Raw genomic sequence first — 15,258 nt, forward strand, 5'->3', positions numbered from 1 at the left:
GTGGTTAAGAATCCACCTTGCAATGCAAGGGACACCGGTTCGATACCAGGTCTGGGAAGACCCTACATGCCTCAGGGCAGCTAAGCCTGTGCACCACAATGCTGACCCTTCACACCTAGAGCCTGTGCGCCAAAACCAGGGAAGCTGCTGCGATCAGGAGCCCCTGCTTACCGCAACTGGAGAAAGCCCAGGTGCAGCAGTGAAGACCCACCACAGCCCAAAATAAATAGATACATCTTTTAAAAAATATTTTTTGAAAAAGAATAAAGAGATGTATTACAAATAATAATAAATAAATAAAATTTTAAAATGGATACCACAGATTGTATTCACTAGAACAAAACTCCATGAGCATTTTTGTCAATTTGGTTTATTGCTACATCGTCAATGTTTAAAAGAACCCCTGGTATACAAAGGGTACTTAATATTTGCTGAACAAATAAACAAAATCAATCCTCAAAGGATACACTGCACCCCCAGGCTGCCCTCCGACAGAGTGTTCTTACTGGTCATTCAGTGGGAACTCCTGGAGGACTATTCTAGGCTAGCCTCTAAGGGGAGCATTGCCCTATTTTAATGTGCAGGAGGTGTGTATCTGTTGTGAATTCTTCTCTGGTGTTTGATAAGATATGACGTGTCAAGGAAGACTTTTCCACATTCAGAACACTCATGAAGTTTCTGTCCAGTATGGATTTTTGTATGCAGGCGGAGGCCTAACTTCCGGCTAAAGAATTTTCCGCATTCCTGACATTGGTAGGGCGTCTCTTCGCTATGAATTCTCTGATGGCTGTGAAGATTTGACTTCTGGAAGAAAGCTTTCCCACATCTGTCACATTCGTAGCATTTTTCTCCAGTATGGATTTTTCTGTGTTGAATAAGATTTTTCTGCTGGATGAAGGTATTACCACACAGCTCACAGGCGTAGGCTCTCTCCTTAGAGTGGATTTTCTCATGGTCAATGGCATTGGATTTCTGGGCAAAAGCCTTTCCACATACGTTGCATTTATAAGGCTTCTCTCCTGTGTGTGTTCTCTGGTGTTTGATGAGATCTGACTTGTAGATGAATGCTTTTGCACAGTTGTTGCAGCTGTAGGGCTTTTGTCCGGTGTGAATTTTTTTATGTTGAAGGAGGGTTGAGCCCTGTTTAAAGGACTTCCCACATTTATCACATTCATAGGCTTTCTCTTCATTGTGAATTTTCTTATGATTAATGCAGGCGGATTTCCAGGAAAAGCCTTTCCCACATGTTTGACACTCAAAGGGTTTCCCTTCAGTATGAGTTTTCTGGTGTTGGACAAGGTTGGGCTTTTGCTTGTAGACTTTCCCACATTTGTCACATTCATAGGATTTTTCTCCTGTATCAGTGTTCTGATGTTCATCAGTCCTCCTCTTCTTGCTGAATGCCCGTCTACGTGTATTATGTCCAAAGGATTCCTTAACGGCTTGTGTCCTTAGGGGACTCTGGAGGTATGATTTTGAACTGAGTGACTTTCGATGGACATTCCACAAAAATTGATTTTCTTTCAGCTTAGATGGATCATTGCCAATTCTTCTTTTATATATATTGTACGTATTATTTCTTACATAGCTTTTCTGTGTGTCTAAACTATGTTTCAAATGTTTTCCGCATGAGTCACCTTCACGGAGTCTGGCCCTTGAAGGAACACTGTCTGCGCCCAGCAGGAAGATTTCTTTAGGCTTGTCACGTTCAAGGTCTTCGTGCTCAGTCAATGTCTCCTGGTTGACGGATGCAACTTTAGTCTTGAGGCTCCGCTCTATGTCCTGGAATCTCCCACTCTGCTCTTCAATGGCCCAGTCTTTTTCTAAAACAGAATACAAGGAAATGGACTTCCCTGGTGGTACAGTGGGTAAGAATACTCCTGCCAATGCAGGGAGCTCGTGTTTGGTTCCTGGTCTGGGAAGATTCCACATGCCACAGGGCAACTAAGCCCGTGGGTGTGCCCAGCTACCGGAACCCGCCTGCTCTAGAGCCCAAGCTCCCCAACAAGAGAAGCCACCGAATCGAGAGGCCCGAGGACCGTGACTAGGGAGCAGCCCCTGCTGGTTGCAACTAGAGAAATGCCTGTGCAGCTACGAAGAACCAGCACAGCCAGAAATAAATAAATCATATAATTAAAAAAAAAAAGAATACAAAGAAATGCTCTGTGTGAATCCCCCCACTCACATGATTGAAATGAGATGTTGTAAATTCTCTATTGAAGAGATCATTCTGGTTTCAGGTGTAAAGTCTGTGGGAAGCTAACTTAATTGAAACTTTATAGAGGAACACTGAAGGAGTAGGTGTAACCTCAGGTGATACTGATCAAGAATGATCAAAAACAGGACTTACTATGACAACTGACCACAACTGAATGCCTGCCAACTGCTTACAGAAGGTAACGTGCTGTGTAACAACCGTATCTTTACTTTCAGATAAACAGAGCTTAAGCTCCATGACAGACTTATACTCAAAGTTACCTGCAATGTATGCATTCTGGTTAGTTTTTTCCTAAATAAATGCGTGTGTGCTTAGCCGCTCAGTCATGTCTGACTCTGTGCAACCCCGTGGACCGTAGCCCTCCAGGCTTCTCTGGGGATTCTCCAGCAAGAATACTGAAGTGGGTTCCCATACCCTTCTCCCGGGGATCCTCCCCACCAGGGATCGAACCCAGGTCTCCTGCATTGCAGGCAGATTCTTCACTGAGCCACCAGGAAGGTCCATCTGTGTATATATAGATTTCTTATCTAGATTCTTTTCCTATGTAAGTCAAGCAGCCGAATTTTGGATCCAACTTTTTCAGTTCTTTTGCTGTGAAGCACATTATTGGGAAAATTCATGAAATTTGAATGACGTTTATAGACGAATATTAGCATTACATTCAGTGCTGAGTACCCAGGGTCAACCCGTGTGATCATGCCTTTGTAAGAGAAGGCCCTTGTGTCAAAGAAAACACTTGAGTGCGGGGAGCTTCACAGTTGAACCCACAGGGAGCAGAGGAGAGCCCAAAGAGAGGAGAAACAGTTAACTTGTAGAGGAAAATTCAGGTGAAAATTAAGGAACGTGGCTGTGTGGAGAGAAATACCTGGAGATTCTCTCATAACAAAAAAAGTCAGTAGCTTCCACGTGACTTTGGTCCACTCAGGCTAAAGGACTTAGTGATTTTTCTAAAAGGTGGGGTGGGGTGGGGGGAATTCCCTGGCCATCCTGTGGTTAGGAATCGGTGCAGGGAGAACGGGTTCAAACCCTGATTAGGGAACTAAGATCCCACAAGGGGCGCGGTGCGGCCAAAATAAAAAGGATGACTTCCACCCACGTGACCTTAGCCCCGCCTCTCCTGGTTAGGTACCTGCTGGACCACAGCTCCTCAGCACTTGCGTTTCCACCGTCCACGGCTCCTCACCGTTTTCCAACCGCAAGATCACTTCTGGTTTGGCGGCTTCCTCTCCTCCTGTTCAGGGAAAATGGAGTTTGATGTTGGTGAGTGTGTGTTTGTGGGAACGTGGTGTGTGTTTGCGTGTGTTTCCATGAGTGTGTTTGTGTGAGTGCCGTGTGTCTGAGGGTGTTCCTACGTGTTCGAATGTGTATGTGTGAATGTGGGTGTTGTGGTTCAAGCTTTGGTTGAGGCAATGATGGGGAAGATACAGCTAGGAGTGCCCAGGGGCTGTCAATCCAAATGAAATTTTTTAATGCCTTTTTTTTTTTTCTTTGGAAGATGAAGTTTTCCCAAAAATCAGGGCCAGAACTGGGGTGGAGGGAGAGGCCCCCACCCACAAAACTGAAAGAGGCCCTCACTCATCCTCATGGTACTTACACAACCTGAGATGGAGGGTTCCTTAAATTTAGCCCACATGCACCTCACATGCCCTAGTCTCTGTCCTGCCATGGACATATCCAAAGCAAATAGCATCTAACAGCCAAAACTGGTAAGCTACTTGGGTCGAGTGCCACAAGGTTCAGGCTTCAGGCGTTTAGTGACGCTCCCCAAGGAGCCATGCTCACCCATGGAGACCAGGTTCCTGAAGTTCTCCAAGGTCACATCCTTGTACAGGTCCCTCTGCTCAGGACTCAGTCGCTGCCACTCCTCCCGTGTGAAGGCCACGGTGACATCCTCAAAGGTCACGCCTCCCTGTAACACGCTCCTGACCTGCAGAAAGATACCCCCAGATCCACAGGAATTTATTCCCACGGAGCCAAGATGGAATTGTGCATGTTATTCGCTGAGTGTTACGTGTGCTCAGTCACTAAGCTGTGTCCGACTCTTCACAACCCCGTGGACTGTAGCCTGCCAGGCTCCTCTGTCCATAGGGTTTCCCAGGCAAGAATGCTGGAGTGCTGCAAAGCAATTATCCCCTCAATAAAAAAAAACAGACTAAAAAAGAAAATGCTGGAGTGGGTTGCCATTTCTTTCTCCACAGGATCTTCTGAACCCAGGGATTGAACCCGTGGCTCCTATATTAATAGATGGATTCTTTAACACAGAGCCACGTGGGAAGCCTCTCTCTGACTGCTGTGTCTGGGAGAAAATTAACTGTACCTGAAATATCTTACCAACGAGCCATAACCTCAGGGTTACGATTCTACAAACCCTAATCCAGTTCCATCAATTATACTTTCTAAACCTCTCTCAGATATTTAGTGGTCTCCATTTTCCCCACTGTTCACTGATCCACAATATCTTTTTTTTGAGATAATTATGATTTATCACATGTTAAGCTCTTTGCGGTTTTTTCGCCTGTGCCACAAGGCATATAGAATCTTAGTTCACCAATAAGAGATCGAACCTGTGCCCTCTGCGGTGGAAGCTCAGAGTCTTAACCACTGGGCCACCAGAGAAGTACCTATGATCTTTCCCCCCATTCCAACCCGCTAGGTTGTCACAGAGCACAGACCAAATTCCCACCAGCTATCTATTTTCCATATGGTAAAATGGGTATATATTATTTCAATGCTACTCTCTCAGTTCATCCCACCCTCTCCTCTCCCGGCTGTATCCACAAGTCTCTTCTCTATTTTTATGTCTCTATTCCTGCTCTGCAAAATTCATCAGTACCGTCTTTCTAGATTCCATGTATGTGCGTTTATATACAGAATTTGTTCTTCTCTTTCTGACTCACTTCACTCTGTGTAACAGGCTCTAGGCTCATCCACCTCACTAGAACCAACTCAAATCCGTTCCTTTATTTAGAACAAGGCACTGGCATCCTAACTCTAGGAGGAAAAGGGGACGACGGAGATGAGACAGTTGGATGACATCACCGAGTCAATGGACATAAGTTTGAGCAAATTCCGGGAGACAGTGAAGAACAGGGAAGCCTGGCGTGCTGTAGTTCATGGGGCCCCAATGATTGGACATGATTTGATGACTAAACAATAACACCCTTACTCTTTCACTGCTTCTAAACTGATGCCTTCCAATCTGTTTTTCACATGGCATGGAAATTGGATTTTGACACGCCCCAGTTTAGCAGCTTTCTTTGGTTTGGGAAAAGGGCAAAAAGTGAACGTGAAAGTCACTCAGTTGTGTCTGACTCTTTGTGACCCCATGGGCTATACAGTCCATAGAATTCTCCAGGCCATAATACTGGAATGGGTAGCCTTTCCCTTCTGCATGGCATCTTCCAAACCCAGGGATCGAACCCAGGTCTGCTGTATTACAGGTGGAGTCTTTACCAGCTGAGCCACCAGGAAAGCCCAAGAATAGTGGAGTGGGTAGTCTACCCCTTCTCTAGCGGATCTTCCCGACCCAGAAATCGAACCGGGGTCTCCTGCATTGCAGGTGGATTCTTTACCAACTGAGCTACTAGGGGGAAAGGGCACCCCTCCTTTAGACATGCGAGAAATAAGATACTGTCTCCCAGATCAGTAAGCGAAGGATGTCACAGTCATCAGTGATTAAGGGAAGTTGGTGAGACCCGAGGGAATTCTGGATGTGAAACCAGGATGCTGGCCCCAGATGACTGTGGAGCCTATCAAAGGAAGGGAGGAAGAGGGGATGGAGGAGGGAAGGAAAAACTGCCAAAGAGGTTAGCAGAGGTTAATTCTGAGGAATGGAATATAGATGACATGTTTGCTTGCTTGAGATGATGATTTGGACTTTAAAAAAACAAACTCACCTGGATGTTGCTCATTTCCTGTTCTTTTTGAGCCATGACAGTCTCGGGAAGGAAGAGCTGAGGGAAAACAGAAGAGAGCCGTGAAAAAGCAGAATGTCCGGAGCTGCCCAGTCCCCCAGTACAAGGAGCACTGCCTGGACCCTTCAGCAAAGCCCTCGCTTGTCCCCGGGCGGTCCCTGTCGGGCAGGGGCCGACCCCACTGGGTGGCATAAACCCACAGAAGTCCCTTGACCTCTCACAGTTTACACATCTCCTGGATCCTGTGATTCTACTAGTAATCCTTTGCCTTCAAGTAAATAACTATGGGGGCTTTCCCGGTCACTCAGCGGTAAAGAATCTGCCTGCAATGCAGGTCTCGCAGGAGATGCATTTTTGATCCCTGGGTCAGGAAGATCCCCTGGAGGAGGGCATGGCAACCCACTCCAGTATTCTTGCCTGAATAACCCCCTGAACAAAGGAGCCTCCCGTGCATGGGGTCGCAGAGTCGGATAGGACAGAAGAGACTTAATCTGGCACAAATAACTAGGAGAGTGCACAAAAAGGATCAAGGAGAAGACATCTCACCATCGGCTTATTTTTCTCATCAAACGAGTGGAAGCAACTTACAGGTACAGTAATCAAAGCTTTCTTTCTTTTTTTAATAATTAAAAAATATGAATTGTATTGATTTATGTATTTTTGGCTGTGCCGGGTCTTCCTTGCTTTTTCTCTAGTTGCAGCGAGCAGGGGCTGCTCTCTAGTTGTGAGCGAGCTGCTCATTGTGGAGGCTTCTCTTCTTGCGGAGCCGGGGCTCCAGGGCTCGAGGACTTCAGTGGTTGCGGCTCCCCGGCCCTCCGGCACAGGCTTTGCAGTTGTGGTGCTTAGCTGGAGGGAGGGAGGTGTGGAGCTTCGTTGCTCCTCGGCATGGGGGATCTTCCCGCATCAGGGATCGAACCCTTGTCTCCCGCATTGGCGGACGGATTCTTGACCCCTAAGCCATCAGGCAAGCCCGGGTGCTGCAATCAAAGGTTTCTTACGGATCCGAGGGTGCAGGCTCTAGTGTGTGCAGGGGGAGTCGTCAGGTCAGCCGCCTGCAGACCCTCCGGGAGTCCGCCTTCATGCCTCTTACCCGTCAGAGTTTTCAAAGGCACCGTTGTCTCTGAGTCCGTTCAGCCTGATTTGCAATGGCCCATAAACTTGCCAGATGGGTCAGGGGTAAAGAACCCACCTGCCAATGCAGGAGACTTGGGTTTGATCCCTGGGTGGGGAAGACCCCCTGGAGGAGGAAATGGGAACCCACGCCAGTCTTCTTGCCGGAGAAATCCCACGGACAGAGGAGCCTCGAGGGCTACAGTCCATGGGGTCGCAAGACTAGGACACGACTAAGCGGCGGAGCACACGCATAAACTTGCCAAGTGGGTGTAGGAAGGACAGTCAGCTTTCTCAGAATCCAGCCTCAGATGCAGAACAGAACAAGCAAAGGTCCTGAGAGGGCGTCTTCCTGGATTTTCTGCCTCATCAGAGAAGGCAGGCTCCCCCTATTTCCTCCAACTGCTCTGGAGTCTTCCAAACCTGAAACAGGCTTCCCTCTCACAGGCAAGCAAGGCAGGAAACAGGCCATGTCACCCGCAAGAGGGTCCCTTCCCCAGGGGGGCAGAACCCAGGCAGGAGAAGCCTGGGGCGAGCAGTGGACGCCCTTTGTCCTTGGTCGTGTCAATTTCTGAAGACATCTGCTCTTTTCTCTTTCCAATAACAGCTACTTTTTCTTCCTCTCTTTTATTTGATGTTCTTTCTCAAGCTTTTATCAAGCGTGGTAGAAAGGCTTTCATGTACATATATATAAATAGTATGTAAAATATAATATATATATTTTAGAAAACGTAGGCATGTTTGCCTAGCTAAAATATTTAGGACATTTTGACTCCACTTGTTTGACTCAGTATGAATGGAATGCTAGAGTTCTAATTTTAAAAACATAGATACACAACAAGCAACAAAGGTGTACTGTATACCACAGGGAATGATGGTCAATATCTTGTAATAAACTATAATGGAAAATAATATGAAAAATATGTGTGTATATATAACTGAATCACCTTGATGTGCACCTGAAACATTCTAAGTCAACTATGCCTCAATAAAATAAACATATTAATTTTAAAAATAATAAATAACTGCTTTTTCTTCTTTTTTTTTTGCTGCCCCAGGTGGCTTGTGGGATCTTTGTTCCCCAACCCAGGATCCAACCTGTGCCCCCTGCAGTGGAAACGTGGAGTCCTAACCACTGAACCACCAGGGAAGTCCCTTATTTTCATTTAATTGAAGTATGAAAGAAAGTGAAGTCGCTCAGTCGTGTCCAACTCTTTGTGACCCCGTGGACTGTAGCCTACCAGGCTCCTCTCTCCATGGGATTCTCCAGGCAAGAAGACTGGAGTGGGTTGCTGTGTCCTTCTCCAGGGGAGCTTCCCCATCCAGGGATCGAACCCACGTCTCTCATGTCTCCTGCATTGGCATCAGTGCCGCCTGGGAAGCCACACTGGTGTACAATATAACGAGTCATGATTTTTAAAGGTTATACTCTATGTGTAGTTATTACAAAATACTGGCTATATTCTGCATGTTGTAAAGCATATCCTTGCAGCTTATTTCACGCCGAGCAGTTCGCCCCTCTTCACCTTGCCCCTCCTTGCTTCCCTCTCCCCACAGTTAATCACTAGTGTATTCTCCGTATCTGTGCGTCTGCTTCTTTTTCATTACATTCACTAGTTTGTTGTATTTCTTAGATTCGGCATATAACTGATATTGTACAGTATTTGCCTTTCTTTGTGAAGATGTCTTAGTTTCATCTTTCATTTTTCTCTGCATTTTAAAAAGAAAGTATTACATTACAGGGAATTTCCCAACTAGGGATTAAACCTGGGTCCCTGGCAGTGAAAGTGCAGTAGCCTAACCATTGGACGACCAGGGAGCTCCCTCCCTGGCTTATTTATTTTTAAAAAATGTTAATACCTCTAAAGTATGGTTCAAAGGCTTTTTTGTAACTTCACTTTTTCTTACGAGTTACTGATTTATCCATCTTTTCTGAGTTGCCACCAGTGAACATTTCCCTACTTTCACAGATTATGGAGTCATTTGTTCAACTTCTGCTCAATGGATATTTTTTATCACAAGTAATAATTGCCTTCTGACATCATTTTCAGTTTTTCTAACGCTTGTGTTTCCTTATTGCTCCCTTTTTAGGTAACTTCGCTCTCTTGAAGGACAATTAGTAGAAATAGTATCTTGGTTATAAGGATTAGAGAAACAAGTAAGAGGAAAAGGATATTTTTTAAGAATATAGTTTCTATACAATTTGTAGTTTCAAAATTAAACATTGACGTGTTCCTCTTTTTGAAACTGAAAAATGTATAAAATCCCTAGTGTATGTGTTTTTAAAAATTCTTTCATAGTAGGCAAAAGTCATACAAGATATTTAAAAAATTGCTAAAAGACTGTTCTAAAGTATCTGTGAATATGTTATTTCAAAATGTATAAAGAAATAAAACCCTACATTCTCATTCATTCATTTTTTAAACAGAAACAAAAAAGGAGACAAATTCATAATTTGAGGATACAGAGAGTAGATGTTACCTATTCGTATAAACAAGGACTTCTCAACCTCAGCACCATTGTCATTTGGACCAGATGTTTACAGCAGTTTTATTCATAATTGAAAAACTTGGAAGGAACCAAGATGTCCTTCAGTAAATAAACTGATATATCCAGACAATGGCATATTATTCAGAGCAAAAAAGAAATAAGCCATCATCATAGAAAGACATGTGGAGGAAAATTAAATGCATATTCCTAAGTAAAGAAGCCAGTCTGAAAAAGCTACATACTGCGTGACTCTGACTATATGACATTCTGGAACAAGGGAAATTATGAGGACGATAATAAGATTAGTTTCGGAACTTCCCTGGTGGCCCAGTGATTGGCACTCCCAATGCTGGGGACCTGGGTTTAATCCCTGGTCAGAGAACTAAGATCCCATATGCTGCAACTAAGAGTTCTCCCGTGCCTTGATTAAAGATTCAGCGGAACCTGAGACCTGGCTGAGCCAAATAAATAAAGATTAGTTGCCAGGGGGCCGGGGAAAGGGAGAGAGAACCAGGCAGAGCAGGAGAGCATGAAGGGTCTTTAGGGCAGTGAAAAATCCTCTGAATGATACGGTGTTAAGGGTTATTACATGTGTGTTCAAACCCGAAGAACGTTCAATACCAAGAGAGAACCCTTAAAAATAGGTAACAAGGGAGAAAAAACCCAAACAAACAAAAAAAGAGTGAACCCTTAGGAAAACCATGGACTGTTGATAATGATTGGTTAATATATGTTGAGGGGGGAGGGCCTATACACGGGATAGGTAGGAAGCATATGGGAAATTTCTGTGCTTTCCTCTCAATTGTATCGTAAAACTAAAACTGCTCTAAAAAAAATTAAATCACCGGGAATTCCCTGGTGGCCTCTGCGTCGTCTGCAGGAGTGCAGGTTGGATCTCTGGTTGGAGGACCGTTTCCCCGGTGGCTCAGATGGTAAAGTGTCTGCCTGCAGTGTGGGAGACCTGGGTTTGATCCCTGGGTTGGGAAGATCCCCTGGAGAAGGAAATGGCAACCCACTCCAGTACTCTTGCCTAGAGAATTCCTTGGATGGAGGAGCCTGGTGGGTTATAGTCCATGGGGTCGCAAAGAGTCAGACGCGACTTCACTTTCTTTGACTTTGGAGGACTAAGATCCCACATGCCCCCTTGCCAAAAAAAAAACAAAAACAAATTTATCTAAAAAAAAACCACATCAAGGACTTCCTGGCAGTTCAAAGGTTAAGACTCCATACTCCCAGTGCAGGGGTTGAGGATTCAGTCCGGTCAGGGAACTAAGATCCCACATGACGTGCATGGCGCAGCCAGACCAAAAAAAAAAAAAAGAAACAAAAGACCCTCTATCCCCGAGAAATTTAAAAACAAAATTATCAAAAACAATCTTGGGGGCTTCGCTGGTGGCTGAGTGGTAAAGAATCTGCCTGCCAATGCAGGAGACACAGGTTCGATCCCTGGGTTGGGAGGATCCCCTGGAGAAGGAAATGAAAACCCATTCCAGTGTTCTTGCTTAGAGAATCCCAGGGACAGAGGAGCCTGGCAGGCTACAGTCCAGAGGGTCAAAAAGAGACCCGACCGAGCGACTAAAGAAGATGAAGGTAATGGGTAGAGATATGACACTGGCATATAAAACGGAGCTGAACTGGGGGAAAAAAGGAACAGAAGTTCAGCTGCACTTTTGCAATGAGCCGGTGCCCAGACCGTGGGGCCAAGATGGGTTCTTGTGCTAGAGATGGGTTCTCCGCTAGAGAACAAGACACGCAAGCTGAGTACAGAAAACAGTGAAGTCAGAACCGAACCATGGGCCGAGGTGCTGAGGATTCAAAGCCATTGCAAGTAGTGGGGACGTCCTGGGAGCACCATTTTCTAACACGAAAATTCAGAACTCCAACGTACAAATGTAAAACGCTTGACTTTCAAGGAAGGGGAAAGAACAGCCTACCTCCAGCGAAGCCGGGTGTGAACCCTCCAGGCTGATTCCCAGCGCCTGTGGTCCTTTCTTCTCCTTGGGTGGACTGGAAATGAAAAGATGTGTGTATTTAAAAGCTAAATGAGCCATCAAACAAAAGTAATCAGCCCCACCCTTCTCATCTCAAGATCCTAATCTAGTCAGGAAACAAAGACCATCTGGTCAGAAACAGCAAGCCCCACCTATTCTAATCCTATCAGACATCTTCAGCTACAATTTCCATAAAACCTCACAAATAAATGTTGTGAAAGGCAGAAGGGGCTGACAGAGGATGAAGTCGTTGGATGGCATCCCCCCACTCAATGGACTTGAGTTTGAGCAAGCTCCGGGAGATGGTAAAGGACGGGGGAGGCTGGTGTGCTGCAGCCCATGGGGTCGCAAAGAGTCGGACATGACTTAGTGACTGAACAACAAAACTTCTTTTTAAAAAACAGGCCAGTGTATTTCCAATGGAAATTTTAAAAATCCCATACAAGTGAAATCTTTCATCCTAAATTGAAAAGATAAAGAAAAACATCAATATTTATCCACATGACTGAAAGTCCCATGAAATAAATTAAACAAGAACATTTTACTTATTAGTTTATTCTTTGAGCTCCCCAACATTGGTTTTCAATGTTAAAAAAAAAAAAAGGTTGAATATTTTTGGATTAAACTATCAGAAAGTTCGATATAAAAATAAAAGTTAATAATGCCTTTTTTATCTTCGTAAGTTTGTTTCTGGTTGCAAACAGCTAGCAAATTGAAAATGGCTTACTTCAATTGCTTTCATCAGCTGACTACACTGGCATGGAATCGGGCTCACAGGGGAGGAAGTCCCGCTGCCTTAAGGGGGTGCGCCAATGCCTGCATGCTCATTCTCATCTTCTGCGATCCCATGAGTGTGGCCTGCCAGGCTCCTCTGTCCGTGGGATTCTGCAGGCCAGAATACGGGTGTGGGTCATTTCCTCCCCCAGGGGACCTTCCCCGACTAGAGATCGAGCTTGCCTCTCCGGCACTGGGCAGGGGGATTCTTCGCCCCTGAGCTGCCTGGGAAGCCCCATGTGCTCTGACATCAAGGGCTCTTCAGCCGTCCTGATACGGCCACAAGGAGACCACTGTGCCAGGCAGGGCCTAGCCTCAGCTGGGTCTTGAATTTAAATGCTTGTTTCATGATCCGCTGCCTAGACATGGCGACGTTCCAAAATGGATTGTTCAAATGAATTCTGAAAGATTACCGCCGACTCCATGAGGTAGGCTGCTAGAGACTTGGTCTCCTCCCAGACATATCTGAAGATGGATATTTTTTAAAATACCTGTATGCTCCGTCGTGTCCAACTCTTTGTGGCCCCATGGACTGCAGCCAGTCAGGCTCCTCTAACATTGGGATTTCCCAGGCAAGAATGCCATGCCCTCCTCCAGGAGATCTTCCCGATTCTTGGATTGAACCTGCCTCTCCTGTGTCTCCTATATTGGCAGGCAGGCTCTTTACCACTAACGCCACCTGGGAAACCATTTTTTAAATGACCTGACTGGAAAGGGGAGGGATGAAAATGCAAAACACAAGGGATTTTCAGTACAATTGTATTCACAGCAAATGTGCTTCTCTGCTGGGGGATGTGGATAAGAGGGGAAGGGTGTTCGTGGGCTGGGGGGGGGGGGTGGGTGGGGGCAGGGGGCATATGAGAACTCAGTAACCTTCCTCTCAATTCTGCAGTGAACCTAAAACCTTTCTATAAAAAATATCTTTTTGTAAAATGACATCAAAATCAAAATCTTTTTGATTCTACCAGTCAGCCCCTAGTGGGGAGAGTGGTAAAATGAAAAGGATTTGGGGGAAATTCCCGGTGGTCCACACACTCGGTGATTTCACTGTGGGGGCTAGTTCAACCCCTGGTTGGGAAACTAAGGTCCTACAAGCCTCGTAGTGAGGCCAAAATTGATAGTGGCTCCACTGTGTCTGACTCTCTGCAACCCGTGGACTATGGCTGCCAGGGTCCTCTGTCCGTGGAATTCTTCAGGCAAGAATACTGGAGTGGGTTGCCATTCCCTTCTCCAGGGAATCTTCCCAACCCAGGAATCGAACCCAAGTCTCCTGCATTGCAGGCAGCTTCTTTACCGTCTGAACCATCAGGGAAGACCAAAACTGAAGAAAAAAATGAAAGGAATGTTTTACATCACTCTTTTTTTATCCCCCTAACAGTGGCAAAGGCCAGAATCTCTATGAGAAAGTTGCTTTATTATCCTTCAAAAGTGTTAGCACTCAGATTTATTGTTTGTGTTAATGGAGAGGGTTTCTTAAGATGGTTTTGACTCACAGTCTTAGAGAATGAACTTATGCTTGCTGGTTAGGTAAGGAAAGACAGGAGCTAGAGATAGCGTGTCTAGGATGGACATGCACACACTGCTATATTCAACATGGATAACGAACAAGGACCTACGGTAGCACAGGGAACTCTGCTCAGGGTTCTGTGGCAGCCTGGATGGGAGGGGAGTCTGGGGGAGAGTGGGTACGTGTATGTGTAGGGCTGAGTCCCTTCACTCTTCACGTGAAACTATCACAATACTGTTAATTGGCTATACTTCAATACAATTAAAAAAAATTTTTTAAGATGTTTTTGGAGAAGGAAACGGCAACTCACTCCAGTATTTCTTGCCTGGGAAGTCCCATGAACAAAGAAACCTGGCGGGCTATAGTCCATGAGGTTGCAAAGAGTCAGGGAGGATTGAGCACATGCTTGTCATGTCATGTCACTGTTACAAACACTGTTTTATTATTTTTTGACAACTTAATTTTTAATGACCTATAAGCTGAATATAATGGTGGAATATAATGGTTATATATATACATACACACACACACATGCATATATTTAATTCCTTTCCCAAAGAAAGCTTGTTTAGTTCCCAACCCAGAGCCTCAGATTCCTTGATGAACAGAAACGGATCAGAGGCGAGATGAGAAATTCAGGCAAGCCTTTTCTGGGACTCTCACTGCAGCACAACGGAGCAAGGACAAATGACAGGTGCCCTGGCTCCTTCTGGAGGACAGCGGGCTGGTTCCTTAAACGGGGGGGGGCGGGGGGGGGGGAGGGTGGGCGAGGATCCAGAGGTCGTAGGCCACCAGAGAGGTGGCCCGGGCAGTCTGCACGCCCTCTGGTGATGCCATGTGTTGGGATCGTGTGAAGCACCCAGCTTTTGCTCCAGGCATCCCAGAATCAGCAGTTGGTTTGTGGCCTTTTTGTATCTTACTGCATAACCGTGTTGAGTACACACGAATGTTAGATCTTTTGAATCTCTTGCTGGAGGAGGCCTTTGTCCAGTTGCAGGCGCTCCAGTGGCTGGTCCCAGGTCTCAGCCTCTCAGATTCAAAGATAAATGGTGGTAGAGCCCATAGGGGTATTCCTGTCTGGAGTCTCGAAGTCTTATTTGACAATATCACTGTTAATCTCCAGAGAGTCACAACAAGAGTTTCAGAGTGGTGTAGATGGTCAAAAAGTTGATAGAATTGGGTTTATCCCCAGCACATAAGAACATCACAAGCTGGTTTATTGTCTCTATGGAAATTCACCTGAATCTTTCCCCA

General features: G+C 45.5%; 1 protein-coding gene across 1 annotated transcript; it reads right to left on the reverse strand.

Annotated features, from left to right (window-relative positions):
- Positions 1-573: 573 nt before the first annotated feature.
- ZIM3 (zinc finger imprinted 3) lies at positions 574-7,213 on the reverse strand. Its single transcript, XM_043900704.1, has 6 exons — positions 7,193-7,213; positions 6,115-6,171; positions 4,001-4,145; positions 3,348-3,449; positions 1,654-1,823; positions 574-1,593 (listed from the first exon to the last, which is right to left on the reverse strand). The coding sequence occupies exons 1-6, from the start codon at positions 7,211-7,213 to the stop codon at positions 574-576; spliced, it is 1,515 nt and encodes a 504-aa protein (XP_043756639.1).
- Between the last annotated feature and the right edge of the window lie 8,045 nt (positions 7,214-15,258).

The sequence above is a fragment of the Cervus elaphus genome, chromosome 4, assembly GCF_910594005.1.
Source record: "Cervus elaphus chromosome 4, mCerEla1.1, whole genome shotgun sequence".
In the NCBI taxonomy this organism is placed as follows: Eukaryota; Metazoa; Chordata; class Mammalia; order Artiodactyla; family Cervidae; genus Cervus; species Cervus elaphus.

Coding starts and splice junctions, on each gene's coding strand:
- ZIM3 (XM_043900704.1), bottom strand. CDS start 7,213: ATGAAGGCGGACTCCCGGAGG. Junction 6,172..7,192: donor TGAAGGCGGACTCCCGGAGG/GTCTGCAGGCGG, acceptor GTTTTCCCTCAG/CTCTTCCTTCCCGAGACTGT. Junction 3,450..4,000: donor CAGGAACCTGGTCTCCATGG/GTGAGCATGGCT, acceptor TTCCCTGAACAG/GAGGAGAGGAAGCCGCCAAA.